At 42.8% G+C, this 27,602-nt stretch overlaps 1 protein-coding gene across 1 annotated transcript in view; it reads right to left on the minus strand.

The window, feature by feature from the left end:
• The window catches only part of ptpn4a (protein tyrosine phosphatase non-receptor type 4a), a 55,177-nt gene that overhangs the window by 19,829 nt on the left and 7,746 nt on the right, over positions 1 to 27,602 (minus strand). Inside the window, exons 2-7 of the mRNA XM_034286787.1 lie at positions 7,838 to 7,992; positions 3,962 to 4,069; positions 2,741 to 2,783; positions 2,562 to 2,640; positions 519 to 563; positions 264 to 316 (exon numbers count right to left, since the gene is read on the minus strand). Coding sequence (XP_034142678.1) covers positions 264 to 316; positions 519 to 563; positions 2,562 to 2,640; positions 2,741 to 2,783; positions 3,962 to 4,069; positions 7,838 to 7,975 — 466 coding nt within the window. The 5' untranslated portion in view covers positions 7,976 to 7,992. The remainder of the gene's footprint in view (positions 1 to 263; positions 317 to 518; positions 564 to 2,561; positions 2,641 to 2,740; positions 2,784 to 3,961; positions 4,070 to 7,837; positions 7,993 to 27,602) is intronic.

Below are 27,602 nucleotides of genomic sequence, written 5' to 3' on the forward strand. Positions count from 1 at the left end.
ATCGTAAAACGTCATGCAAGGCGGCACACAGAGCGCCTATTGCGAGGTCCTGGTGAGCATGCTAACATTTAGCCAAAGGCTTTCAACGGGTCTTTGTGGTAGTCTAACAATAAAAGCATTTCAGTCACTTTCATAAGGGCACGGGGCAATGTAGCCTCACAGGAAAGGGGAGAGACAAAATGGTTTCACTTACAACCAACATTCACATATCCCCATTTTTTGAGGAAAGTAGGAGCCTGCCAGGGGAATAGAACTTAACTTACACTGAACTGCGTAGGACGCCAGAAGTGCGGCAGTGTTGTGCGGGCAGGGCAGTCTGGGGAGCACAAATCACAAGCAAGCACATGAGTGAGGACGATGACTGATTCGGCTCAACAGGAGAATCATAAGCGCTATCGTCAATGGCGGATACTGGAGAGGGGTGTGTCAGAGCACTGGGCCTGGAGAACCAGGGGCCCTGGGGGCGGCATGTGACGGCGCAGCTGAGCCAGGGTAAATAGGGGACAGCCAGAACTTACCTGCCAGTCAGGATGTCCTGTTTCAGCTGGAGGAAATACTGGTACCTAGGGAACAAGAGGAGCCGTTACACCAGCAACAACACGATGCATATCCTGTGATTACGGAAACAACACGCCCGTCGGCTGGATAGGGGAACTCAAAGGTCACGCCGATCCAGCGACGGCGGGTAAACACTGGAGAATAAGGTGTAGTACACGTCGCCTATAAATGCAGTACCGGGAGTGCGTCGATGCGGAGCTTCCCTAGTGTTTCAGTTGCTCCCGCTGAAAAGCCTCTGGGACTGTGTGTGTAACTACTACTGAGTGAATGACATCATAGCAGGGGAGTGCCCGCACGTGTGGTGTCGGGAATCGACCGCACGTCCAAATCAAATCCACGCCTCTCTATCGTATGTACAAAGTGGTATACTCAATTGATAAGGACCTTGAGCAAGGTCATGTTTGAGTGCATAGAGTGGATTAACATCGCTGGTGTATCTAGTGTCTTGGAAATGTGTTTCTATTGACAATGGCTTCTCCTGTGGAAGGCCTTGGTGGTACGATACTCCTGTTTACGCATAGCTGTACGCCAGGCTGCAAGCAGGTCAATAAGTCTGTTATTAGTTAATCTACTTAGCATGCGGATCCTAGTTTTAGACGAACTGGTAAAAAGCTCTTAAACACTGCAGGACCTATTCCTAACCAGTTTATTCTATTCATCCCCATAAGTAGAATGAATGGCTTAGGGCATTAGTTAGTTTAATAGAGTAATACTGGCTTTTGGTTCAACAGTTACCCTGGGTTATTTAACCTCTTTATACAGTTGTGGAAAAATACATAGAAAATCTTGCACTTCTCTTAGTAACCGCCCAGGGTTTCCAAATATCAATGACATATGGCCTATAAATACTTACCATGGGTGTAAAAAAATCATTAAAGTAATTAAGTGTTTCTGTGCAGTAACAGTGCGGCATTCCCCAACAACAGAATGGTGTGGGAGTATACCCATCAAAAATAAATTATATATTATAGAGTATTTATGAGAGTTTTTATGCCAGCTCATCATTTTCTAGACTGTTGATTGGCCAGTTGATACTCCTCAGAAGGATGACAGAAGTTTGAGAATTTTTTGAGGGTTTTAAAAGTGTTTTCATTCAATCTTAAGCTTTCGTCACAAATATTAATATGACCTGGCAACTACTTCATGGGCTAGCTTGGCAAGACATTAAGCCTGGTCTAGGACTAAGAAATCAAGCTCAAGGGAGAACTCCACTGGATAACTGCAGACATACATCTCATAGCCATCACTGAGCTTGCAAAATCTTTCTACCAGCCAACTTCACCTACTCTTCAGAAGCAAATTTCTCTAATGGAGGTGCCCTCCAACTGCTGTTACCACATCACCCTAGTACTGTAGGTTTTGAAGATGATTCATCTGGACTGTCTGCTGGTTGCTCTCGAATCCAGCACTCCATCTTTTCTAGAACATTTCTGAGTGATTTTTTTATGTGTGTTTGTGGTTGTTCTGCTAGAAGATCCAGATGACCCAGTTTTAGGACAATGGGTTGAACATTAGACTCCAAAATGTCAGATTCTCAGCGTATTCCATGATGCCTTGCACACATTCATGGCCCCAAATACCACAGGCAGGAAAGCAACCTCACATCATGATCAAATCCCTCTCCTCTTTGATTGCTGGCAAGGTGTTTGTACATGCTTAATTTTGTGATTTAGGGGGGTTTAAGAAGTTCAATCACTATTTCTTGTCTCTGTCAGCAGTTGGTTCAATTATGGGGTAGGCTGGATAATGCTCTAGGATTGTATTGCAGCCGCTGGTAGTGGTGACCTTGAGTACAGCATTTGGGAGTAGTGTTTAACCCAGTGCCTTGTCTGAAACGGTCTCAGTATGTTTAAAGTTGGAGCACTTAAAGTAAGACAACAACCCGAAAAAAACTGAGCAGCAGGCAGCTGAACAGATACAGCATCAGATGAGTAACAAAGAAAAATTTGATGGTGTCCATATTTGTCCGAGACTGTACGGGCATGACATGCAATGGTTCTTACCTAGTGTACTCTTCCTGAAGTTTATTAGGGTCTGTCACAAAGAACTTGACTCTGAAGCTCAGATTATGAGGCGACCCCCCTGTAATTGTACAATGAGATGGAGCATTGAAGAGCATTTTCTTAAAAAAGTTCCCTGTATATCTATTCATTACAGAGCAGTCAATTCAATGTTCACCTACTTTTTAACTGCTTCCTGATTGGTTTGTTTGGATCCAGCCACCTCTGTAAAATATAGATGAGGAGATACTCAATGAAACGGTAATAGTTCCTCAGCAGCCCTGCTGATTCTCAATTATTCACCAGTCAGCCCACATCAGTCTCTCTCTCCTCCCCCTCTGTTTTCAAGAAAGGAAATGCAGACAGGGGTTTGATCGGTAGCTAGTCACAACGTGACTTGACCACAGTAGTACACACCACTTATGGGGGGTTATGGGGAGGAGGACTGTGCCAACACAAGACTTGTTCATACACTGCATTAGTGTGGAAAGTTGCACTGAGCGCTGAAAAGGAAAACGTTCAGCTGCACCTTTGTAAGCTACACATTTAAGACAGAGGCTTCCAACATGACTTTGATGGATTATAGAATGGGTATGTAGGTTCTACGACTCTCCCCGACCAAGGTATTTTTTCTCAATTAATATATACCTTGTTTTTAATGAAAGCAAGTTATTTAAGGCTTTATTGCACTGCTGGATTAAATAACAAGGACAACCAAATAAGTAAAGCGTTTTCCAGATCTGACTCGTTGCAGCTGCTGGGCTTCCCAGATTCAACCACTATAACACTAACCCTCATGTCTGTCCTGCTGTTGCTGAATGCCGATAGGATAGAAAAACTACTCTGCTGCAACTATTCGAGAAGTGAAGTAAATTAAACAGCACACACTGGAGCCTATTATTTCAGAACCGAAGACAGCAACCAACCTCCAACGTGGGAAAATGCGCCCTTTGAAGTTCAACATGTTGGGGAACACCTCCGTAGCACAACTGTCAGATGAGTGTGGAACTGTGTGCTACTCAGACAAATGTTAAACTACAACTGGCCTCACGTGATGTGTACAAAAATAAATTAAATAAAAGCCAGCTAAAAGGGCGTGTTTGACGTCTGGCTAGGACTCGCAGACAGTATCAATTCTGAAAAAGCACGTTTGTCCGAACATATTTTTATTAGTGTTGAACAATCATACACCTTTATCGCTTTACATTCCCAACATTATAAAATCGGGCGAAATGCACCCAAGACTGGTAGGGCCAGCTGTCCAAAGGCACTTACACTCAGGTGAGAGCTTCCCTACACCCAACCAAGCCCCCCAAAAAATACACAGAATTCTTTGAAATGCAAAAAATGCAAGGAGTTTTTACATGGTGTTTCATCATATAGAGTCAGAATGCGGCACTTACCGGGTTATCAGAAGAGTCGTCGGCCAGATGCAGACCAAAGTAGTCCCTCTCTGTCAGCTCCAGGTGTTTAAACACTACGTCCAGTAAGACCTGACCCAGGTGCTGCTTCTGTCGAGGAGGGACACAGGGGGGAGGAGAGAAAGAGAATTAGACACGCGAAACGCCTCCAATTCCTCCTGTGTGTGTGTGTGTGTGTGTGTGTGTGTGTGCGCATGCCCTGGGGAATCCCCCGCGCCTCGGGGTCTCCATGGCAGCCAGGCCGCAGTTGCTGCTACCGAGCTCTGTCTATTACAGTCTGTCTCCCAGCGCTCGGTGACAACCGCTTGCCTCACTGCCCTCTTCCGCAGAGCGGTGCCATGTCCACGGGGTCAAAGCCCCAGGCCCGGGAGGCAGGGATGTGGACCACTACGTTACGCCTCCACCGCCGGTTACAAGGCGGGACAGAGGACCTTGGTCAAAAACAGAGTTTTCTAAATAGGGTGCAAACCTGTCTACTCTGACTCAGTAGTTTCCCCAAGAACATTGGTCTCACCTTCAAAACGGAAAACGAGCCAAACAAACGAGCTCCGCAAATTCCAGAGAGTGGCAAAGCCGGCGCTGCTTCTAGCTCTGAACTAAGAGTGAGGACTATAAATAATAAAGGAGGCAGGAGCTAAGAGAGAAGATGATAATAAACCAAGAGGACCAGAGGAGAGAAGCAGCAGAGGTGAGGACAGTGACCTGACAGGCCGGGATCCTCTAGAGGGCCTGTGCTCTCATGCCCTCACCAGCGGGCCAATTGGATCTCTGCTGAGACTAAATACATAACGCCAGTTTAGTTATGCATGATGGAGCCTGAAACAGCACTCAAATGGAAGAGACGCGCGCACGCACGCACGCACAAACCCCAGACTCAGTCATCGACATCCCCCTGGGGGATGACAGAATCACAAAGCCTACATCATGGATACTAACAGCATGGAATTTGACACAGTTGTTGTTTCTCACAACCGAGGCACAAACAAGCTCTCTCGCGGGCTTACGGAAAACACAAACGTTTGGCTTTTGGCTGGAAACACCCGACGCCTAAGACGCCTAAATGACGTCTCGGTTGAGTAAAGTAGGGCATTTCAGATCACCAAAATAAACGTTCACCAACCCACATTCTTCCAGTGTGAAGCTTGTAATTCCCATGGTTTAGTTTGGAGGCGGTATGCATGCCCCTCCACCAACATGGAGGGATTGTGTTATTTGCTGTTCCCTGGCTGTCTGAAGTGGTTGTTCTGACAGGATGTGGGATCTTTCTGTGGGATTACTCTACCGAGCTCTCAGGCTGCTGTCTCCTCTCCTCTCCACTGGCTTTCAAAAAATTCTCAGGGCAAAATGTGCAAATTCGTCTGGCGCAAGAGCCAACGGCAGACTGTTATCATGGAAACAGATACGGAGAGACACAGCACTCAAGCATAGGGACAGAGCTGTTGATAAACAGGACACGTTTCTTATTGTACACTTTGTCTCAACAGTCAGCTAACGTCTTCAGACCGGGCGAGCTGGAGGGTTTTTCTTTAAGGCTTCGAAGAAACGGAAACATTAACACGGACCTAGAAGGACACTTTAGTTATCTGAGCAGCAGTGGGAGGCAACCGGAGAGACCACTAGAGCAGAGGAAAGGCCCAATCAGGACATCTCCACTGAATTCTGGGCTAGGACAGTGAGTGGGTGATGGACTACTCGGCGGAGGGGTGCACACAAACGGTCTTTGTGCAGACCTCCATCAGTCTCAGCCCCCCCCCACCTCTGAACTAGCGCCTGAGATGGAGTGAGGACCAGACTAGCGAGGGAGTTGGGGAATGTGAATGCACGCCAGGGGTCTTGATGGAAGAGCTCTCTGCAGAACACGTGTTAAATGCACTCAAGTCCACGTGGATGATGATGAAGCACGTACGCAGCTACAAACGAATACGTCAGTGTACTACATACTAATCCGGTACACGGCTGTGATCACACGCCGGCAGGGACTGACAGTAACGCGTGCCCACTTGTTCAGGAAGAAATATTTTAAAAGAAATATTCTGTCATCCAGAGGCGGAGCTTTAATGGGTTGATGGGTGCACGTCACCCATGGCAGCCAAACACAGGGGCCCCCAAGAAGTCGATCTTATGGGTGAAAATATTATAGCAAGCAGAGTAAAATTATATTATGATTAATTTGCTACATACCATTTAGTTGACATTGAAGTGATAAACATCTATATTTTTTATGATTCCATAAGCCATTTGTATGATCGACCAATTTGTGACCGTGTGGGAGTGTAGCCAGCGTTTCCAGATGGGAGAGTTTCCCCCTAAATTGGGCTATTTCTCATGACGGTTTGCGATTTTTATGTGGATTCCGGGGGTAATTGGGCCTAAATTGTCAGTGAATCTGGCAACCCTGGGCATAACGTTGGATTTTGTCGGCTTGTTTGCTAAGGATCTGAACAGTTGAAAATTAACTAAACAAAAAAAGAACATATTTTTGCCATTCAGAGGAAAATAAATTAAATGATATGTGCCCTTGAGAAACATCTTTAGCAGCAGAAGCAAGGGAAAATGGATAGATCTGAAGTTACAATGAGAGGAGCAACATTGCAGCTTATTGCGAAAGGGGATTACAGTTATGATCCAGGTCCAAAAGCAGCTAGCAGCAAAGTGCAGGTACATTTTGTTTTAGCCTAATAACAAGCTTCTGTTCATCATGGTATGTGAACGGTATTTTGGGAGAACAGTATTAAATATTTATATTTTCTGCCTATCTTACAGTTGGGAAATCAGGTAGCAAGACTTTTGCAATGGGGGGGTGGAAGGGGGGGCCTCCGCGGCTGAGATTCGCACCCATGGGAGAGAAAGCTAAGCTACACCACTGCTGTCGTCGCACCCTTTTGGCTTCTCAGTTCTGTGCTGAGGAACCGTTTCATCGAGATATGCAGGTCACGACAAAGGAGGCTTGACCAAATCTGATCAATCCCAGTCTTGTTAAGCCAGGAACGTCTGGCTGCCAAGAAGTGATGAGTATAAATCACAGCAGAACTGAAAAAGGAAATCTGAGAAAAGTTGAGGATGATTAACATAGCTGCTGATCCTAAATGAGTGTCATGAGCCCCTGTTTGTCTGTGGCAACAAATTGAGGTTATATATCAACCAGAGGAAACCTTAAACCATATTTAGGATACATATTAATGATTGTACAATAGGTGGGGACAGTTTGGGACACTTGGAGTGTTTGTGCAACCACTTTAATATTCACTATGCAGTCATTTCAACATGCCAAATAACTCTCCGGTTTCTTGGACGAAGGCCGTTCCTTTGTTTAAACAGGACGACATGTCAAATAAATGTAATGTGGCCATCACTGCCCCTGCGGCTGATCAGGCAACTTAGTGGCAGCGACTGCTGCATATCGGAAGGAAAAACAATGATGTTGCAATCAAGACTGCACGATTGTATTTCCTTCACCTGATTGGCATCCAGCGAGGCGGGTGCGTGCGTTTTGCTGTGAGCGAGTATGTACTTGCATAAGCAAACCTTGGGGAGGTTCCACTGTGAGCTGGAATGTCACATATTTTATGGTGAGAGAAGATAGGGCTGCAGACACAAACTCAACCCCCACCCAACCTGAACCCTGGAGACGATGTAAGTAACAGACGAGGGGGTGCAAGTCTATATTAGATTTACAACATGTTTTGGTCAAGAGATTCCCAATCTCAGCACCAATTTAGCCTTTAAAGATAGTCTCTGGTTCTCTAACTGTCTGTTTCGGTGCAGCTTCTTTGGGTCATGGTCATTAAGTCAAGGTTGAACACATTATAGCAGAACAGGGAAACACATTAACACTGACAAGGCTGTGGTGATACTCACGTTAACTTTGAAGGCTTGGACGGTGTTGTCCAAGAGAAGTATGTTGCAGACCACCTCCGTGTGCTGCCTGTCGCGTGCCAGCTCCGACGCCCGGACATTGTAAGATCTGCCAGCGGGCAACCGGAAGCGTGCGGTCATTACGGTCAAACCAGGGTCTGCAACACAACACAGACTGTAAGTAGGCTGAAGATAACAACCTGGCCAATCAACAGATTATCGTAAAGTTTACATGGAGAGTATTTAAGAGGATCCCGCGTGTCACCGTTTTACAAAGACATTACGGCAGTTCTGAAATGCATTCATCAGGGGGGAAAAAAACTTGGGGACAGTTTCATTTACAGGACAGTGCTGCAAACTAGGCAGGAATCAGCAGAAGCCCCGGCAGTCCTTCGTTTCACTATCCTACTGACATCAGCGCTAAAACCAACAGGCCTGCACAAGCAGAGGGGACAACAAACGGTCTGTTGGAAAAGAACGAAAACCAACAGGGAGTACGGCCTACTGGCTGTATATAACGGAGAGATATAAACTGCAGTTTCCATGCAAACGCCTGATGGAACCCTAATGCTTGACAACAACCCACGTGCCTTGGTAAAGCCCTGGGGTTCCTGAACATCAGCCTTCAAAATGTGACCCCTCAAGGGATGGACTACACTACCAAAGCTACGGAGTTTAAACCTGGCCAATCCCAAGGGAAGGACTTTCAGAGTCGTTGTCACGAAATGTCAAAATGGTGATGAATGTCCGTGCGCCCGGGAGAGCCTTGCCTAACGCAGACTTAGCAGGGGAACTCAGGGATCAATTGGAGCGTGCCAGGAAGTGTCACAACAGCACTTGTTCCGCGAACATACGATGCCTGCTGCCCTACATAGTATTTCTGGGGATGCAAAACCTCTTGCAAGCAAGTACATTTTGCCAGCTCTCCCAAATGATTCCAACATTGTCCAGAACTTCCCTTCCTTACTGAGATGTCTTTTGCCTGTCATATAGAGGATCGGAGTACAGTCTGATGGAGAGCTGAATACAGCGGTGCTTCAAGCACGAGATCTAGGCCACATAACCTGGAAAATATTCATGTTTAAGAAAGCCCACGGGGATAAATCCAGTTCTGGCTCCAGTCATGCATATTGTATCGAAAGAGGAATATGATAATGAACAAATGCATAATATAAAAAATACATTATTTTAAAACACTACATCTTGAATTTCAACCAAGTGGTCACAGCAATAGGAAACATGTAATTGCTGAGCAGGAGAGACTCACAGACATGCAAGGCTCTATATCTGTTGAATAGCGTGGGCACGCCAGGAAGCGGACCGTGGAGATGAGGAATTGATGTCATGTGTAAGGGCCACTAAATGACCATGAGGCACAGAGCTACTTCTTTTTTTATCAATCACCAAGTGAATGCCGTGTGAGTCACTGTCACACAAGTTCACCAGCAGTAAAGAGTAAAAACACTGATCTTGTTAGCCCAGAAGAAAAATCATCCAGTGATCCAGTTTGTCACTTCCTGTTTTACTTTTGGAGGAGCGAAATGAATGTGTTTGGGGCCCCAGAGCAGGGGGTCATTTCCTTGCAGTACAGCTGCACCAATGATACCGGAAGGTTCCTGGTTGCGGCATACAGACAGTCCACAGGGGTCTTGCAATTGGTGCTGCAAATTGGCGAACCACTGCCCACTGTTGATGGGGGGGAGAAAACAAAAATGTGGCTCCTCCATAGCAAAACAAAACTCAGCCTTCCTTCCAAACACTTATTACCGATGTTTCTCATCCACACGGCGCATTGTTCACCCTATTCTGGTTCATCCAAATAGTAAATGCCAAAAATCAGGAACGACTGCTGCTCGTAATCACAACTCTACATGAGCCTTGAGAAGTCCTACATGCAGAATCTATCCATGACAGATTAACAAAATACTAAAGGAAAGTATATGGAAGTTTAAACACAAATCTGCTTCAATTCAAGTCTAAAGCTTTGCGTTTGTGTATGTATGTGAGTACGCCATGATGCTGTTCATTGATGCTCAAAATGTAAGGCGCCGCAGCTGAGGCTTGTCCTCTCCACATCCTGTCCCAATGAGGAGAACAAAGTCCGTGAGTCAGCGCTCCGCCGGGCAGCAGAGCGACCGGCTGGGCGCACAATCCTCAACTCCTATCTCTCCAGGGAGAACGCTCCGGAAGCATGCTTCCATTATTGCTTCCGCCAGTCAGAAGAGCTTCAAAACAAACACTGGGCCTAGGATGCGTGTGTGGCAGACATCTTGACCCCTGTGCTTCCCTCACTGGTGGACTCCTCCGGTGCTCGTGGCTAATTACAAACACAGACAGTCCAGCAGCCTTCCTGTCACTGCCCACCCCCCCACTCCTTTCACCTAAGTCTTTCAACTACCACCTCCATTGGTTACAAGCCTCTGGACAGATATGGGAAAAGTATCTGTCCTCACAACAAATAGTCAAGTGTTTCCCCCAATGGCACTCTTTGGTATACCTTATGGGTCCTAGAAAAGTGGTGCACTAGGGAATGGGTTGTCATTTGGGAATAGATTGCGGTGAGCACAAGCATTCTTTCTGACACGTTTCAGACATGCTTTCAATTGGTAGTGCTTTCTGAGTAACAGTTTCTTTCTTTACCCTAACACACAATCAGTTATGCGGAGATCTTGATATGACTGACTGGTGCACCATTACTCTACTCCAATCCGATGAACTCTACAGCTCCGTCAAAGTGATTGTCGGCCTTTCTGTGGCTTCTCAGATTCCAGAAGAGTTTTAAAGTTTTACTGAATTACAAATGGTACATTCAAATGTTGTTTGGTCAGAGGGCAGAAAAAAGCAACAGCACAGGTTTGGTGCACAAGTGTCTAAGACAGTACAGAGAATGGACACAAAGGCCAACAGAGTGAGAAGAATGCTGGCCTGAGAGGGGATTGTTAAAGAGATGTGGATAAGATTTGACTCCATACCGTTCTGGACAGCCAGAGGATGGTGGCAAAAACAGTGTTACTAGGGAAGGGCCTTCACTCTCATATACGAGGACAATTTCCATACCCACTGACCTGCAAGCTTTCTTGGACAAGGGTGCCAAAAATTCCCCTCGCTGCATAGCGAAAGAATGATCCCTGCCTAATTAACATCGCTCAAGGTCTGTTTCCTTTTCCAGTGCATATGTTGACCCTATGTTATAGGCTGGTGTAAACACCATTCCACATACCAAATGGACCATAAACTGCAGAGCTCACTTGCACTTCATTTTATTTGAGCAGAGATGGGCTGACAAAAAAAGCCAAAAAGTATAAGAGTAGGAGTTACACTTATGAAGAATGTAAGCATTATTAATTTTTTATATTAACCAACACTGATGCACTATTGACCTTGAACATTGTACAAAACATCTTGCAATACAAAGTACCAGCTGGCATATGCAACAGGGCACCAGTGATTGTCCAATGGTGTCCATGCAAAAAAATAATCATTAAGCTATAAGAGTAAGGTCAGTGAAAAGACACTGTGATAGCGCATGGGCTATAATTAACTCACTTCGGACTTAGTGAAAGTACTTTTGTCCCCGACAGCTACCATCTTAGTTTATTCATAAAGATGCATTTTATGCTACTCCAGAAATAGCACTTTGGAGTTAAGTTGTGCTCCCTCAGATATCTTGTACACCCCCCCCCCCCCCCCTCCTCATCTCTGTCCCTTTCTCTTCTCCTCCCACTGCGGGTAAATGTTTTGTGTGTGTTTGGGCTCCTCTCTTTCAGCCTCAATTCTGCCTGTCACTCCCGAGCAAGGCCATTATGCAAATTACAATAATCAACTCCTCTGAGAAACCATTCAATTGCTCAAGGCTATTCATAGACAATAGATAGCCCAGTTAAACTTTTACAAACAAAACTTGAGTGGGTTTCTTGTTTTCTGAATTATATTTCAGGTTGCCCTCTAAAGAGTTATCGAGGTTTGTGGCCTGATGGAACCCTACTGCTTGAATAGAAAGTACAAGATCTCACATTTCTGTAGGAGGCTAATACATGTTCCTTGTGCTAACTGGAGCCTGTATGAAGGAGAGAATCAGTGGCTATTTCACAGAAGAGAAGCCTGCACCCCACAATTGGGGAAATTGAAAAAGATAGAGAAGATCGAAGAAGTGCAGATTACAACTGAGGGAATCGCACAAGAGAGTTCCAGTCCATTTCAAGAACATCAGCTTTAATGTATTCTGAGCACACAAACAGAGTTCAAAGGACAGCTAGCTGAGCCAGGCAGAGGGTGGCAGAGTCCGAAATTAACGACACCACACCACCAGTAAAAATTAATTTTGGGTAAGTGTATCTGGCCAATCACTGGTCGAACCATGCCAGTAAAGTTCTGTGCATTTTATGTTGAAAATGTCTGCTCTGTTGTGGGTCAACCCTTCACTCCAGTCAGAAAAATCATTGCCTACTGGATGTTCATTCAACCACCATGGAATGCAGCGAGCGGGGATAGAAGAATGAAGCTGTCATTGGCACAATCAAAAATAACCGTTGAAAATAAAGTGAAGTAAAATCCTTCATGACTTAATATAAATGGCCGACATGTAATTATTCAATTAATGTAAAAGTTCGATTTTGGTTTAGCTGTTTTCACAGCTTAAAAGGGACATTTCACTCTCGCAGACTCTTAGGTTGTATAATGTTTGAAAAATGTGTAGGTCAGTGATATGTATTTTACACAATTGTGTTTTTACAGGTTAACTGATGTTAAAACAGCAATTGAATTGAGCCTTGGCCTCTTCAAAACAATTAAGACCCGTGGCTAGCCATGTTAAATATATACTCTCTAGACTACTGTACAGTTGTAAAATCGGCATGTTTACTACAATACGTGCTTGCAACAGACGCTGGATAAATAGTAATATGTATACCAAGAGGCAAACTGTCATTCATGAATGAGGGCACTCATAAGCTTTCCTCCATGGATGTTATCATGACATCTCCATGATTGAGGAGCTGTTCCAGTAACCTCTAACACCTTTATGTTTGTTAAGACCTTGTCTGAATGCAGACAAATCCCATTCGGTCACTAATAAATGCACTATGAACAGTCACTATTCAGTCACGAATTTCAAAAAGTAAAACAGATGCGCATTAAGGCCTTACGTTGGAGCAAAAATTATAACTAATGATTTTGGCTCAGAGTAATTACTTACATTATCTTCATATTAGCATGAATGGCTGCATGTTCCATAGCATACCAACCTTTATAGGCCCTGGATGACCTCAATACATTTTTTATAATATACCACGCCAACATGTTACAGCCAGTAGACATTCTGTTTGGGCCAGTAGTCTCTTGTCACATAGTTGGGTAGAAGACTAGGTTATTATAAACTGAATGTCAGAATAAGGTGCACAACATTTACTTAACCTTCTGCACAGCTACAGCCACTGACAACTGCATGTTGTTCTGGAGAAATGTTAAAATACATTATACATTTTTGGATGTAAAACCATTACCTGTAACATAGCATGAACCATGGAAAAGCATTGCACACATTTAGCACTAAAACACAGATAAAGCAAATAACTAAAGGCTACTTATAAGAGTAACCAGCTAACATTGTGTAATTTCACCATGAAAATCCAAAAAGGAAATTAGAACGCTTGTTTATTCTTTAAATTAGAACGCTTGTTTAACCTAAATACAACCCTGGTTTCAAAAAAGTTGGAACACTAAAATGTAAAGAAAAACAGAATACAATGATGTGCAAATCATTTAAACCCAATAGACACGAGAAAACAGTACAAACACAATATATCAAATGTTGAAAATGAGAAATTGTAATGTTTCTTGAAAAAGGTTCCCACTTTGAATTTGATGCCAGCAACATATTTCAAAAAAGCTGGACAGGGGCAACAAAAGACAGGAAAAGTTGTGTAATGCTAAAAGAAAAACTTGGTGGAATATCACAAAACTAATTAGGTTAATTGGCAACAGGTCAGTAGCATGATTGGGTATAAAAAGAGCATCCCAGAGAGGATGAGTCTTTCAGAAGTAAAGATAGGGAATTCACCACTCTGCGAAAGACTGGGTGGGGAAATAGTGCAACAATTAAAGAATTACTTTTCTCACCGTAAAAGTGCAAAGTGTTTAAAGATCTCATCTACAGTATATAATTTCATTAAAATAGAGAGAATCCAGAGAAATTGCCATATAGATGGATGGTGCCAAGCTCATTTAAGATGGACTGAGGCAAGTGGAAAACTGTCCTGTTGTCTGACTAATCAAAATGTGAAATTATTTTTGGGCATTGTGGATTCTGTGTCCTCTGGACAAAAGAGTAGAGGGACCATCCGGTTTGTTATCAGTACACAGTTTAAAAGCCAGCATCCGCAATGGTATGGGGGTGCATTAGTGCACATGGCATGGATGACTTGCCCATCAGTGAAGGCACCATTAATGCTGAACAATATATACAGGTTGTGGACTTTAGCTGCCATCCAGACAATGTCTTTCAGGGAAGGCCTTGCTAATTTCAGCAAGATAACGCCAAACCACATTCTGCATGTATCACAACTGCATTGCTCCATAGTAAAAGAGACGGGTGCTAAACTGGCCTGGAACAATGGCTGCAAGAAAGCAACATGAGCTTGATTTATTAAATGTGCATATAAACCATCCTACGTGTAGCTTGGAATGGAATTCACGTGCATGTGTACGATCACTTGTTCTTAGCTACAGTGCTCGTGCAAGACCTTGGCTATTTGCTAAGATGGGTATTATGAGCTAATGCTCAAATTACATCTCACAGCCAATACAATAGCTACATAGCTTAGTGTACTACAACATGCTAGATGGCAAGCAAACACAGCTCAATTTATTTGGCCTTGTTTACAAACCAATTGTTAAATACAGAAATTTCATATGAAACTAGCACATTTATTTCTGATGGACTCAAAGGGTACACCAGCATATAAATGGACTCTCGAGAAAGGTGTAAAGGAAAATAAAATGCTCATGATGATCAATATAAACTTTGCATAGTGTTGTAGGCTGCCATTATGACAGAGGAAGTGGGATCTGCTCGCTAAATTTAATCTAAAACCAATAAATTAAGTGTTGCTTGCATCTTTAGAGCAAGAAAACACTCATCTCGAATGCATGGTTGAGTCAGGTTTTAATTAACTTTAGCACCACCAAACTGGTGAGCTACTTGTGCGCATGGAGTCTACAGCAAAGCATCCCTAATTAAAAATAAACTCTGATTCGGTTACGTGGAGCCGGGAGGACTAGAACAATTCTTCCCATGTCACCGTTCATTCCACTTCAATACCCATTTGATTAAGATATCATGACTCGCGCCATTTTCCCCCCAGTATATACTCTCCGCACCGCCAACATCTGTCCAACATGTCTCATTCAACTAAATAAAACTATTGTAGTTTAAAATGCTCAAAACAGATTTACTGCACCATCCCCATAAGCGATTTTGTCAACTTAGACTTGTGACCTATGCTTGGAGTCATGGTGCCTCAGTGACACACAGACACACACAGTTTCTCTAATTTTCTCCCCTCGGCTTGAAACAGTGCACTAGCACAACATGCCTATGTACACTCTGGCTATTCAGTCTAACTGTTCTCCAACCCTATAAAGCACAAAAAAAATTAAAAGACCTTACTAATTGTCAACAGAACAGCAAGATAGCAGTCCTGAGACTTCACTAACTATTCAACGGCTATATTCAAAACATCGAGCCCAAGAAAGTATGCTTAGCAATATTCTGGCTAAATATTATTGTGGTACAGATACAGGCCTAGGCTACTACCGTCTAATAACACAGCTGCTTGGTGAAAAACATACAATACTGTTCATTGACTTAAAACCACTCAACTTCCTAAGGCAGCATGTTTAACATTGGATCAGTCATCCAGTGCAGTACTAAGAGCTGGAACTGGTTACACAACATCATTTAAGAGAAGCAGTTCAAAACAAGAGACTCTCAGTCTCCTTTCCAACTCACTAGACTCAGGACTTCCATAAAGAGAAACAGAGACATACATTTGATTAAAGCAGCACCATTTTTTTTCTTCTGCTTACGATAGCATGTATAAAAGTTAGGGGGTCGTGTTCTGATCACGCTGCAAATTTCCACCCGCATACACCTTGACCTGGCACATTCCTGCCCGGCAGCTGTCACAGTGGGGAGGCCAGGTGTGTAAACGAGTGCACCTCCTGTTGCTCCTGCATTACGCTTATGGCTAATGCCAAAGCCAACTAGAGTCAAGGCACCATGCCTCACACCCAGTCTGATACGCAGCTCTCGAACTCCTTAGAAAAAGTGTGGCAGCATGAATTGGAGGGAAGGGGGAAATCAACCAGGGAGTTATAAGGAGATCGATAGGCTATAAGTGAATAGCCTCGCTTTATTAGGGAAGCTGTGAAAAGCCTCAGTGGTGTTCAAACTCACACTCCAGGAGGAATCTACATTGGGGAGAACAAGTATTTGATAACCTGCTGATTTTGCAGATTTTCCTACTTACAAAGCATGTAGGGGTCTGTAATTTTTATCATAGATACACTTCAGCTATGAGAGACGGAATCTAAAACAAAAATCCAGAATATCACATTGTATGAATTTTAAATAATGAATTTGCATTTTATTGCATGACATAAGTATTTGATCACCTACCAACCAGTAAGAATTCCGGCTCTCACATAGCTGTTAGTTTTTCTTTAAGAAGCCCTCCTGTTCTCCACTCATTACCTGTATTAACTGCACCTGTTTGAACTTGTTACCTGTATAAAAGACACCTGTCCACACACTCAATCAAACAGACTCCAACCTCTCCACAATGGCCAACACCAGAGCTGTGTAAGGACATCAGGGATAAAATTGTAGACCTGCACAATGCTGGGATGGGCTACAGGACAATAGGCAAGCAACTTGATGAGAAGGCAACAACTTTTGGTGCAATTATTAGAAAATGGAAGTTCAAGATAACTGTCAATCTCCCTTGGTCTGGGGCTCCATGCGAGATCTCACCTCGTGGGGCATCAATGATCATGAGGAAGAACTACACGGCAGGACATGGTCAATGACCTGAAGAGAGCTGGGACCACTGTCTCAAAGAAAACCATTAGTAACACACTACGCAGTCATCGATTAAAATCCTGCAGTGCATGTAAGGTCCCCCTGCTCAAGCCAGCGCATGTCCAGGCCCATCTGAAGTTTGCCAATGACCATCTGGATGATCCAGAGAAGGAATGGGAGAAGGTCATGTGGTCTGATGAGACAAAAATAGAGCTTTTTGGTCTAAACTCCACTCGCCGTGTTTGGAGGAAGAAGAAGGATGAGTACAACCCCAAGAACACCATCACAACTGTGAAGCATGGAGGTGGAAACATCATTCTTTGGGGATGCTTTTCTGCAAAGGGGACAGGACATCTGCACCGTATTGAGGGGAGGACAGATGGGGCCATGTATTGTGAGATCTTGGCCAACAACCTCCTTCCCTCAGTAAGAGCATTGAAGATGGGTCGTGGCTGGGTCTTCCAGCATGACAACGACCCGAAACACACAGCCATGGCATCCAAGGAGTGGCTCCGTAAGAAGCATCTCAAGGACCTGGAGTGGCCTAGCCAGTCTCCAGACCTGAATCCAATAGAAAATATTTGGAGGGAGCTGAAAGTCCGTATTGCCCAGCGACAGCCCCAAAACCTGAAGGATCGGGAGAAGGTCTGTATGGAGGAGTGGGCCAAAATCCCTGCTGCAGTGTGTGCAAACCTGGTCAAGAACTACAGGAAACGTATGATCTCTGTAATTGCAAACAAAGGTTTCTCTACCAAATATTAAGTTCTGCTTTTCTGATGTATCAAATACTTATGTCATGCAATAAAATGCAAATTAATTACATACAAATCATACAATGTGATTTTCTGGATTTTTGTTTTAGATTCCATCACTCACAGTTGAAGAGTACCTATGATAAAAATTACAGACTCCTACATGTTTTGTAAGTGGGAAAACCTGCAAAATAAAATTCTTGTTCTCCCCACTGTAGATATAAAAGCCTGGGAGGAAATCGACCCGTGAATACTTTATAGCTAGTTTCCGATGCTAACGCATCTCAGAGTTGGTCCAAACATGTCTTCTGTAGGTCTTCCAGGTTTTAAAATGGACAAGATCTTAGAAGAGTGTGGGTTGAGTTTATTACTGACAGAAGTGACGCTGTTCCTGAATTTAAAAGAACACTCAAGGAATGTGTCAGGCAGTCCATCAAGGCTTGCATCAATAGGTAATAACAATTGACAGTCTTTTGACAACTAATATTATGACAACACCACCATTCGCCTAGGTTTAAAAAGAAAAGCTTGTTTGTCCTTTAAAAAAGCAGAACTTCCAAAACCAAGAGTATTAAAAATTCCTAAATAGCAATACCAGAAACAATCCAAGCTGGTCTTAATGGTTTCCTGCTGTAAATATTTGGTGTAAATTTGGTGACGCATTAGTTTGGAATCATGCTGTAAGTTGAGTGGTAAAGTGAAAAATAGTGTGCCAGTAGTGTTCTGTTCTATTATTTCACATGGGTTTTCATTGTTTACGAGGAAGAAAAAAAAACTTTAAGTGCATTTTTGGTAAAGAAACTGCATTTCCCATTCATGTGTGAATTCAACTGAAATATTCAAAGCAAATGGATTTTGGTATTTGGATATGTACGGACGTGCAAATGCTGACGATTGTTAGGCACTCCCCAGTCAGTTCTGAAATGTTCCCATTTCCAAGAATCACTGTATACTGATCAGTGATGGTAGAGACTCTAAAGAAGAGACTATTCAAAAGCCCACAGAGAATTCGGCCTAATCCTCCTCAGACGTGGTCGTCATCATCACATTCAGACGTGCCAGTAGTGTTAAATGCAGAGGGAATTGGGGAAATTTAAAGTAAATCATGTGTCAAGACGGTCATGTCAGTGGAGTCAGTGTGGAATCCCCTGCTTTGTTCTCATTCTAAAAGAGGAAATGAGAAGTAAAGCAAATCAGAAAAACAAATGGACAAAACCACATTAAGGCACATATATTTTTCCATTCTATAGTGGTGAGCAGAAGCAAGTTTTTGCCTGCCACAGACGCGCAATATTTTCAACTGAGAGTACACGCAAACATGCATTGCAACACACAAACTCAGAAGGCATATTGTCTACTAGTGAACACTGTTACCTTGGAGAGATGAAAATGCCTGTAGAATTACAGTGCGTGTATATTCTGTAGAGAGTGCAAACGAACAGGAGAGAAAAGGAGTTAAGGGGAGAAGGATTTAGGGCAAAAGACAGAAAAGCAGTGCTGAGAATGTGACCTAATATGCCCAGAGCCACATTTTGCTGATGTGCATCTTTTTACTGATGCATAATTCAGGAACGACAGGTCCTCAAATGGCTACTAGGATGTGCCCTATGAATGATGTCAGAACAATCATGAACATTTGCTGAAACTAAACACACTGTGCCTATCCACTCTCTCTTGAAATACAAATTGAGTCAGATTGGCTTTTTCAGGGCATATTTACACATGTCTAAAATTCTCAAAAAGTAAGCTTTCCATTGCCACTGCCACGGTCATTCCCCTTTTTCAGCAGTGAGTCAGAGATGGAGAAAAGGTGCCGAGTCCACAATTTGAGCTGTGTTAGAGCCCAATGTACGGTGATGGTAAGGTACAGCCACGGCTGTGAGTAAAGCAGCAGTAAACAGGAAATCATGACGTGTCTCGATTTCTCAAATCTGTGTCAAATCAGATCTTCACCTTTACAGATCTCAAGTGTTCTTCCACTAACTGTCAAAATCCAGCTCAGACCTGGCACCATAACTCTACAAACTGAGCTCAGATAAACCTTAACAGGTCTCCATAACAGAGTCCACAGGTGGCTCATTCAAATGATCGGACATGATTGAGAAAGTCACACACCGTTCTACATAATGTCCAACCCTCCACAGTGCATATCAGAGCTAAAGCCTTAAAGGTTCCCCGGAGCACAGCTACATTATTGTTAAAGTGAAGACATGTGAACCAACCAAGACTTCCTACAGCTTGCGGTTTGGTGAAATTAAGCAAGCCATCAAGAAAGGCCTTGGTCAGGGGAGGTACTAAGAACACAATGGCCACTCAAAAAGAGCTTCAGAGTTTCGCTGCAGAATGACAAACCTGTCTGATGCATCAGTCAGGCCTTTATGGTGGCTAGACGGAACTCCCAGGAAAAAGCCATGACATGATGCCTGAAGGACCCAGAGCATGAGGAAAAATATCAAAATGTTCTGATGAGACCAAAATCAAACTGCCAGGCCTAAATGCCAAGCTCTATGACATGGTAAAACAAAATGGCACTCATCGCCTGGCTGGCTACCATCCCTACACTGAACCATGGCAATGGAAGCATCATGATATGGGGATGACTTGTCAGGATTGAGTGAAGGAATGAACAGAGCAAAATACAGAGGCCCTTTAAGAACCAGATCAATAGGGCACACAATCTCAGACTGGGGCAAACATTCCTTTCAGCACGACAACAACATGAAGCAAAGAGACAAAACAACAATCAAGTGATTTTAGGACAAGTGAATGTCAATGTGTGGCCCAGTCAAAGCACGGACATGAACCTCATTGAACAACTTTGGGGAGACTTAAAGATTACAGTTCACGGACACACCCAACCCAATCAGACAGAGCTACAAGGAATAATGGGAGAAACTGCCCAGATTCAGATGCGCATGCCAAAGAAAGCCTGTCTACAAAATACTGAATAAAGGGACCTTATACCATGTAAATACTGACTAAAGGGGTAAATACTTGCAATCAATTAATTTCTATTTTGTATTTCTATTTTAGAACAAAAAAAAATATTTTATGGATTCCTTATTAATTATTGTCAGAAACCAGCTGATGTGTAACATTTTGTACAATTACGCAGCAACATTATTAAAAAGGGCACAACACAACTTGTGTATATTATGTATTCTGTCCCCATGTCATCTACCACTAGCTGCATTATTAAACCTCATTAGATTTGAAATAATTTGATTTAGAAATGTTTAATGTTTTTATTTACTTTGACAAACAATGGAAAAAACATCACATGGTACCCAAAGTAATAACTGTGGAATTGCCCTCATAAAAAGTGTTCAAATATGAAAGTATGTAGGCCTACCAGCCTACTAAGTAAAGCCCATGCTGAAGTTCCAGCTGATCTTCCTCTGAACAAGGTGAGAGTGTTCCCTTGCCAGGCTCTATGACCTCTCCTTCCTGGTATTGCCATGCGGTTCTTTCAGGAAGCCAGTCAAGGTCTCAGCCAAACATTCCAATTTTCAGGTACCCTAATGGTTGAGTGCGGTGAACATTCTTTTACCTCAAAAAATCAACAGTCCTTTACAGAAAGCCAAGCAGAGTACCCCTGTGACTTTTGAAGTCAATGTACATTGCTAGGAAAAAAATAAACCCAGACAGTATAAAAATATACTTAAAATGCAGTTTTACAGATTTGAGGTTTTTGGTTTATATGTTATAGGTGATTCTATTGAAATCCATTTTGCTACATCTCCCAAGGTCCATAGGTCAGGGCTCGCTGTGCCCCTACTGGTGTCTCTACTGTACTGTACATGCTGCAGATTCCTGAACTGCAGGGAACTGCCGTGGGCAGGAGTCAGACGCTCTCATATTAGGAGAAAATAACACGCTCTAAGCACTGGCTCACCTTCACATACTAAATTAAATATCACAAACAACAAACAAAATGTATAGAAGTTCCGCCCAACAACTTTTTTACTTAGAAATGTGGTTCCTATTAAATCTTTTTGATATCGCAAGTGACAAAGACAGTAGTTCTTTGTTCCACTATAGTTGGCCCTTGGTCTTCCCCGACACCCCAGTCAATCGGCAGGCGTGCAAAAGATCGGTTACATTATATATATATATATTTCGGTAGGAAACATTTTTCTGCACAATGTTGAATTATGACTCAACCTGTTCCCTCGGCAGGCATATCTGCCCAAGCCATCCCACCACCATATTTCACAGATGAGGTGGTACGCTGTTGACCTTGGGCATTTGGTTTTTTCCAGGTTATCATCTATCATTAGTGCAAGCATTCTTCACTACTTCTGTTCTCATCTAATCATCTGCTGTCTTAGTTGGCTGCCTAGGACATTTCCAGTTTCATTTTCATGTCTCATAATGGCATCCATGACAGCACCAATAATAGACTCCAAAGGCAAGATAAAAAAAAACCTAGGCACACACTGATCACTCTCTGATCCATGCAAAAACTATGCGATATATTACTTGACTAACCAGAAACACTGGTCATGCCAATTGTTGTAATACTTGGAACAGGAAGACAACATACAGTGTTATAATATCTAAAAGATAAAACCAATACAAACACAAATATACTCATGGGCAGATCTGACCAGGTATAATTGTAAGCTGAAGGGTCAAAATCAGGGTAGGACATTAACACCGGCTACCCGCCAAATGCTGATAATTATTTTGCTTTGGCACATAGACTGGCCAAACCTGCCTGCCACGGTGGCGGGTAGCTATTAGCCAAAGAATGTTCATTAAAAAAGGCTACCTCCCAAAACATGATAAACCTAGAAAACACAAATCAACGGCAATCAATTAGTCCAGATTCTCGCCGACTCACTGATTAGACATTCAACCATATACATAACCGTTCAAAAGTTTGGGGACACTTAGAAATTCACTTGTCCACTTATTGGCCAGTCTGACACATCGCTTTTTCATTGCAACTCTGCCTAGAAGGCCAGCATCCTGGAGTCGCCTCTTCACTGTTGACATTGAGACTGGTGTTTTGCGGGTACCATGTAATGAAGCTACCAGGCATCTGTGAGGCATCCGTTTCTCAAACTAGACACTCTGATGCATCTTTCCTCTTGCTCATCTGTGCACCGGGGCCTCACACTCTTTTCTATTCCGGTTAGAGCCAGTGTGTGCTGTTCTGTGAAGGGAGTACTACATAACGTTGCACGAGAGCTCCAGATTCTATGCAATTTTTAAAATAATACATTTGGATTAGCAAACGACGTATCATTAGAACACAGGACTGATGGTAGCTGATAATGGGCCTCTGTACCCCAATGTAGATATTCTATCGGAAATCAGCCATTTACAGCTACAATAGTCATGAACAATATTAGCAACTGGTGAATTTGATGTTATTTTAACGGACCAAAAACATTGCTTTTCTTTCAAAAACAAGGAATGTTCTAAGTGACCCCAAACTTTTGAGTGGTAGTGTGTGTCATGACTGCATCACTTGGTTAGTTGATGTGAGCGTTGGCTCTAAATCTACTGGCGAATTGCAAAACAAGTGGTGTTGAGGCAAATGGTAATAGCTACATACAGGCTGAGGTAAACATTTAGCTTTCTTTCCAGCTAGCCTTGATAGCAGAAATGTGGCATAGTATTGGTGGGACAAAAAGGCCAGCAGCAGCAAAAGCAACATCAACCAAAGACAACTCTATCCCTGTATCCCTGACCAAGCAATTTTTTTTTTAGGAAAATGGCAACAGAATGAAACCAGAAAGGTGTGGGATTGCTAGCGCATGATGAACAAACTGAGAAAATGTACTGTTCGCACAGTCATCAGCATTCATCAAACAAACAAATTATTTATTATGGGAACTAAAGAGTTATATTTTTAAAAAGTGTCATGTTTGTTGATCTTTGAAATACATGTTTAACACATTCTGTTTTAAGATTCTGAAACACATGCAGGTGTTTGTTTTCTGTGAAAACAGCGGCTGGTGAACCAAAAAGGTAATTTCCTACCCTGGTCAAAATGCATTAAAGATGTGTATTATTCTTTAAATCTACGGGTCGGCACTGAAATGCCATGGTCCCAGTGAGGGGTGCACATATGGTCAGACGTAGCCAATTACAACAGCAATAAGGAAAACAGTCTTCTGGTAGCTGAACACGCTTTCCCCAAAAGCCTTCTTAATAGAATGTTGAACTGCAAATGAATATATGCCTACTGTACCTGACAGAATAATGAGATCATTATTTGCATCACTCCTGGGTAATACAACCTCGGAGATCAGTAGCCCTTGTTATTGCAATGTCTCATGAGCGATTGAATAAAAAAAAAGGTAACAACACCCACACTACTAATGTGGTGTGGGTACAATTTTGGACGTAGAACGTCCTTTTCATTCTTCACTCTGTTACTAAAACAGTATTTTTCACATTGAGTTTTAAACAAGATTCACTGAATTTTGTCAGTTGACACAGTAGAAGCGTATTAGTCAAGCGACAGAGACCCAGTGCAAACACATGCAAAGCAATGGGTTTTCAGTCACAGAAAGAAGACATACGATCCACACTCAACCCAACTGGCACCAAGGCTAGTGTTAATGAAGATTCAAAAATGCTATATCAAAACAAATGACCACCTACACAAAGTTGGACCACTTGGCAAAGCACACTCCTTGTAGTGATAGGGGGTGGTGTTTAAGACCATACGGCACATGAACACTTCCACTTAAAAACATTTGCACTGGAACATGTAACTAGATCCCCCTCTCCCCAACACACACTGCCTGACAATTTCACAGCCCCTGGCAACATTTGGCACCATAACCACAAATACATTTACACTGGGAAGTTGAGGAGAAGAAAAATACATTTTTAAACAACTGCCCCTAGAACAGATTAAACATAGACAGGAATTTAGGGTTCCTAAGCAAGGAGAGACGAAAATGAGCCTTTGAGCACAGGGAATTGACGTTTATATTGCCTGTATCCTAATTTTATTCTGCTAAAAATGTGTCAATTTTCAATTAATCCATCAGCATCCAATTAAAATACAAGACAGACAAAGGCTAAAAAACATTCCTAAAGGGCTTACATTCCAAAATGACTTAATATTTCTCATGTGTCACACAGCATGTTTAGTAGAGGCTTATTAACGGTGTAGTATTCCAGTTTAGTTCCAGAAGTGGCTGTCTGGAGAGAGGCAGCAGCCTGAGGACCAGAACTCCTACAGAGTTGGAAGCTTTGCATCGATACGGCAAAGAGCTTGTCTTAGCAGCTCAGGTTACACTAGCAGCCCCGATTGAGCAACAGGAGATACACTTTGTTCTCGACGTCCGTGCAGACAAAGTATTTTACCCTAAAAACACAGGCACATTCTTCAGTGACTCTTACTCAGAGTTTGCATCAAATCCTCCCCGATATGCTGATATGCTTTAGACTGGGTTGTAATATTAGTACTTGTGTAATTCTGTAACAGTTCAGTATCGGTCCCCAGGTTCATCCTGTGGGATCTACTAATGTGGTTACTGCACAAATTGTAAACCAAATTGCATAGATTTGTCCCATTTACAAACAATCCTGATTGACGCAGAAACAGCGCTCCTGTTCTTTATTTACCTGAATCACCAATTCAAGTGTCCTGGGGATAAGGAATGTTTATGGGTCCCTAATAACAGTTCAGGGCTGAGGTAAGTGGGAAGAGAAGCGGGGCGGACAGGGCTGGGGGACAGGGCAAGTCAAAACAAGCAAAGCAGTAGATGACTGATCAAAATGCAACATAAAAAGCTAAATGCCAGAGATGTCAGGGACCAAGTGATTTTTTTAAAGCAATTACAACACTGGTTCTCATAGCATTAAGGGGAAATTCCACAGATTTGCCATTAGAAGAGTACAGCGCATAGCACCAGACACTGGTCCGGTAATCTCATGAGGTTTATATATCACATACTTAAAATTCTGAAAGCTGATTGCCAAGGTATAGCAGATCATCATTTAAAATCAAGAGAAGAAAACTAAATTACAAATAAAATAGAGGCTCCTATTGGTTCTATCGCTTATGCATGATAGGGCACAATTAATTACACCTAACTTCCATATGCTAGGTTTTATCCCTTTCAGATAGTTAGGCATTTACTATTACTGGAGTTGCATGTATTAATGTATAGCCTACACAAACTGCAGACGGCCCCTCTAACAGGGTTTGCACATGAGTTTCCTCTTCCTAACGGATTCAGAACAATTGAAGTCGCTGTTTAAAAACACCATGTGGGTATTCCCCTTGTTTTGGCTTTTTCTGTTGAAGTCCAGCAGTTTTCAAGACATCAAACTACTCTATTATACACACATCAGAAACATGTAGGGATCACTTAATAGGAGGAGAGCTTGAAAGCGTAAACATCAAAGCCATGACAAAGCATATCAAGCTCATTGGATTGAGGGAAGGCTAGCCCCTGAGGCTTACTAGGCTAGCCCTAATGTTTAACCACAACCCTAAGAACAGACGCTGCATCTTCAATGGCACCCTCTCCACTATAAAACACCCTAATTTTGACCAAGCCAGCAGGGGGCCATTCAGGAAGCGGCCACCGCCTGCAGTCCAACTCAATGCATAACAGAGGCCTCAGAAAGGCAAACAACCTTTTTCCTCCCAATGAAACCATGTTCTTAGGTCCTTTTTGTATTTGTGCTTTCTGATTCACATAAACACACATTTAAGAAAGCTCCACCACCAAACAGGGATGATATGCCCTCTTCTCCCCCAAAGTATAAGGCTCAGACTAGCCCACTATGTATCGCATGTATCGTGCTAATCCTTTAATGTTTTTACCTGCTTTATCTTCTAAGCTGCATCAACTCCAGCCATGATTCAGAAATCTATGTTACGGCAGCAGCAACAATGGCTCAATCTAACTGGAATGATGTGCTAAAGCAGATCACCTTTCATAGGTGAGAGATGGGAAATGGTGCAATCCTGTATTTTTCAAACAAAGAGAATGGTTGTTCTTTTTTTAATCATATTTAACCTAGCTGTGTCTTCATGTTTCATTGAGACAATCTAGGCCAGACAAATAATACCTGCAACTGGCAATGACAGTCACTTTTTTATAAATTATTTGCTTCAATTTTAACTCATTCTCTCATTACCCAAACGGTGATGTTCTTCTGAGGCAATCCTCCATGTAGTGCCCCCGGATTAAGCACTGATTTGAAATAAAACAATATAGTGCATTTACACACTTTAATCTCAATTTGTAAACCCGGGCGATAGAGCAGGTTAACTTCCTTGACAGCAGGAGGTTGGCAGCTCCTTCAGATATCTCCCCCTTTCTTCACCAGGCTTTCCAAGAAATGAAATCCATTCAACAGAAAAGTAACTACATCCTTATCTTGAGGCAAAAGTGAAATTTCATCTGATTCGTTATGGATCCGTAATGTAAAGAAACAAGGCCTGTGACCTGAAATCGGGTTTTGAATGAAAGGACTGGATGAAAAGAGGGTATTTTACACAAGTCAACAACGAATTAAAACTGTTATATGAAAATTATATATTTTATCATCATTAGGGTACACACACACACACACACACACACACACACACACACACACACACACACACACACACACACACACACACACACACACACACACACACACACACACACACACACACACACACACACACACACACACACACACACACACACACACACACACACACACACACACACACACACACACACACACACACACACACACACACACACACCTAAAGGATTATTAGGAACACCATACTAATATTGTGTTTGACCCCCTTTCGCCTTCAGAACTGCCTTAATTCTACGTGGCATTGATTCAACAAGGTGCTGAAAGCATTCTTTAGAAATGTTGGCCAATATTGATAGGATAGCATCTTGCAGTTGATGGAGATTTGTGGGATGCACATCCAGGGCACAAAGCT

Source organism: Esox lucius, chromosome 16 (assembly GCF_011004845.1).
Source record: "Esox lucius isolate fEsoLuc1 chromosome 16, fEsoLuc1.pri, whole genome shotgun sequence".
Taxonomy (NCBI): Eukaryota; Metazoa; Chordata; class Actinopteri; order Esociformes; family Esocidae; genus Esox; species Esox lucius.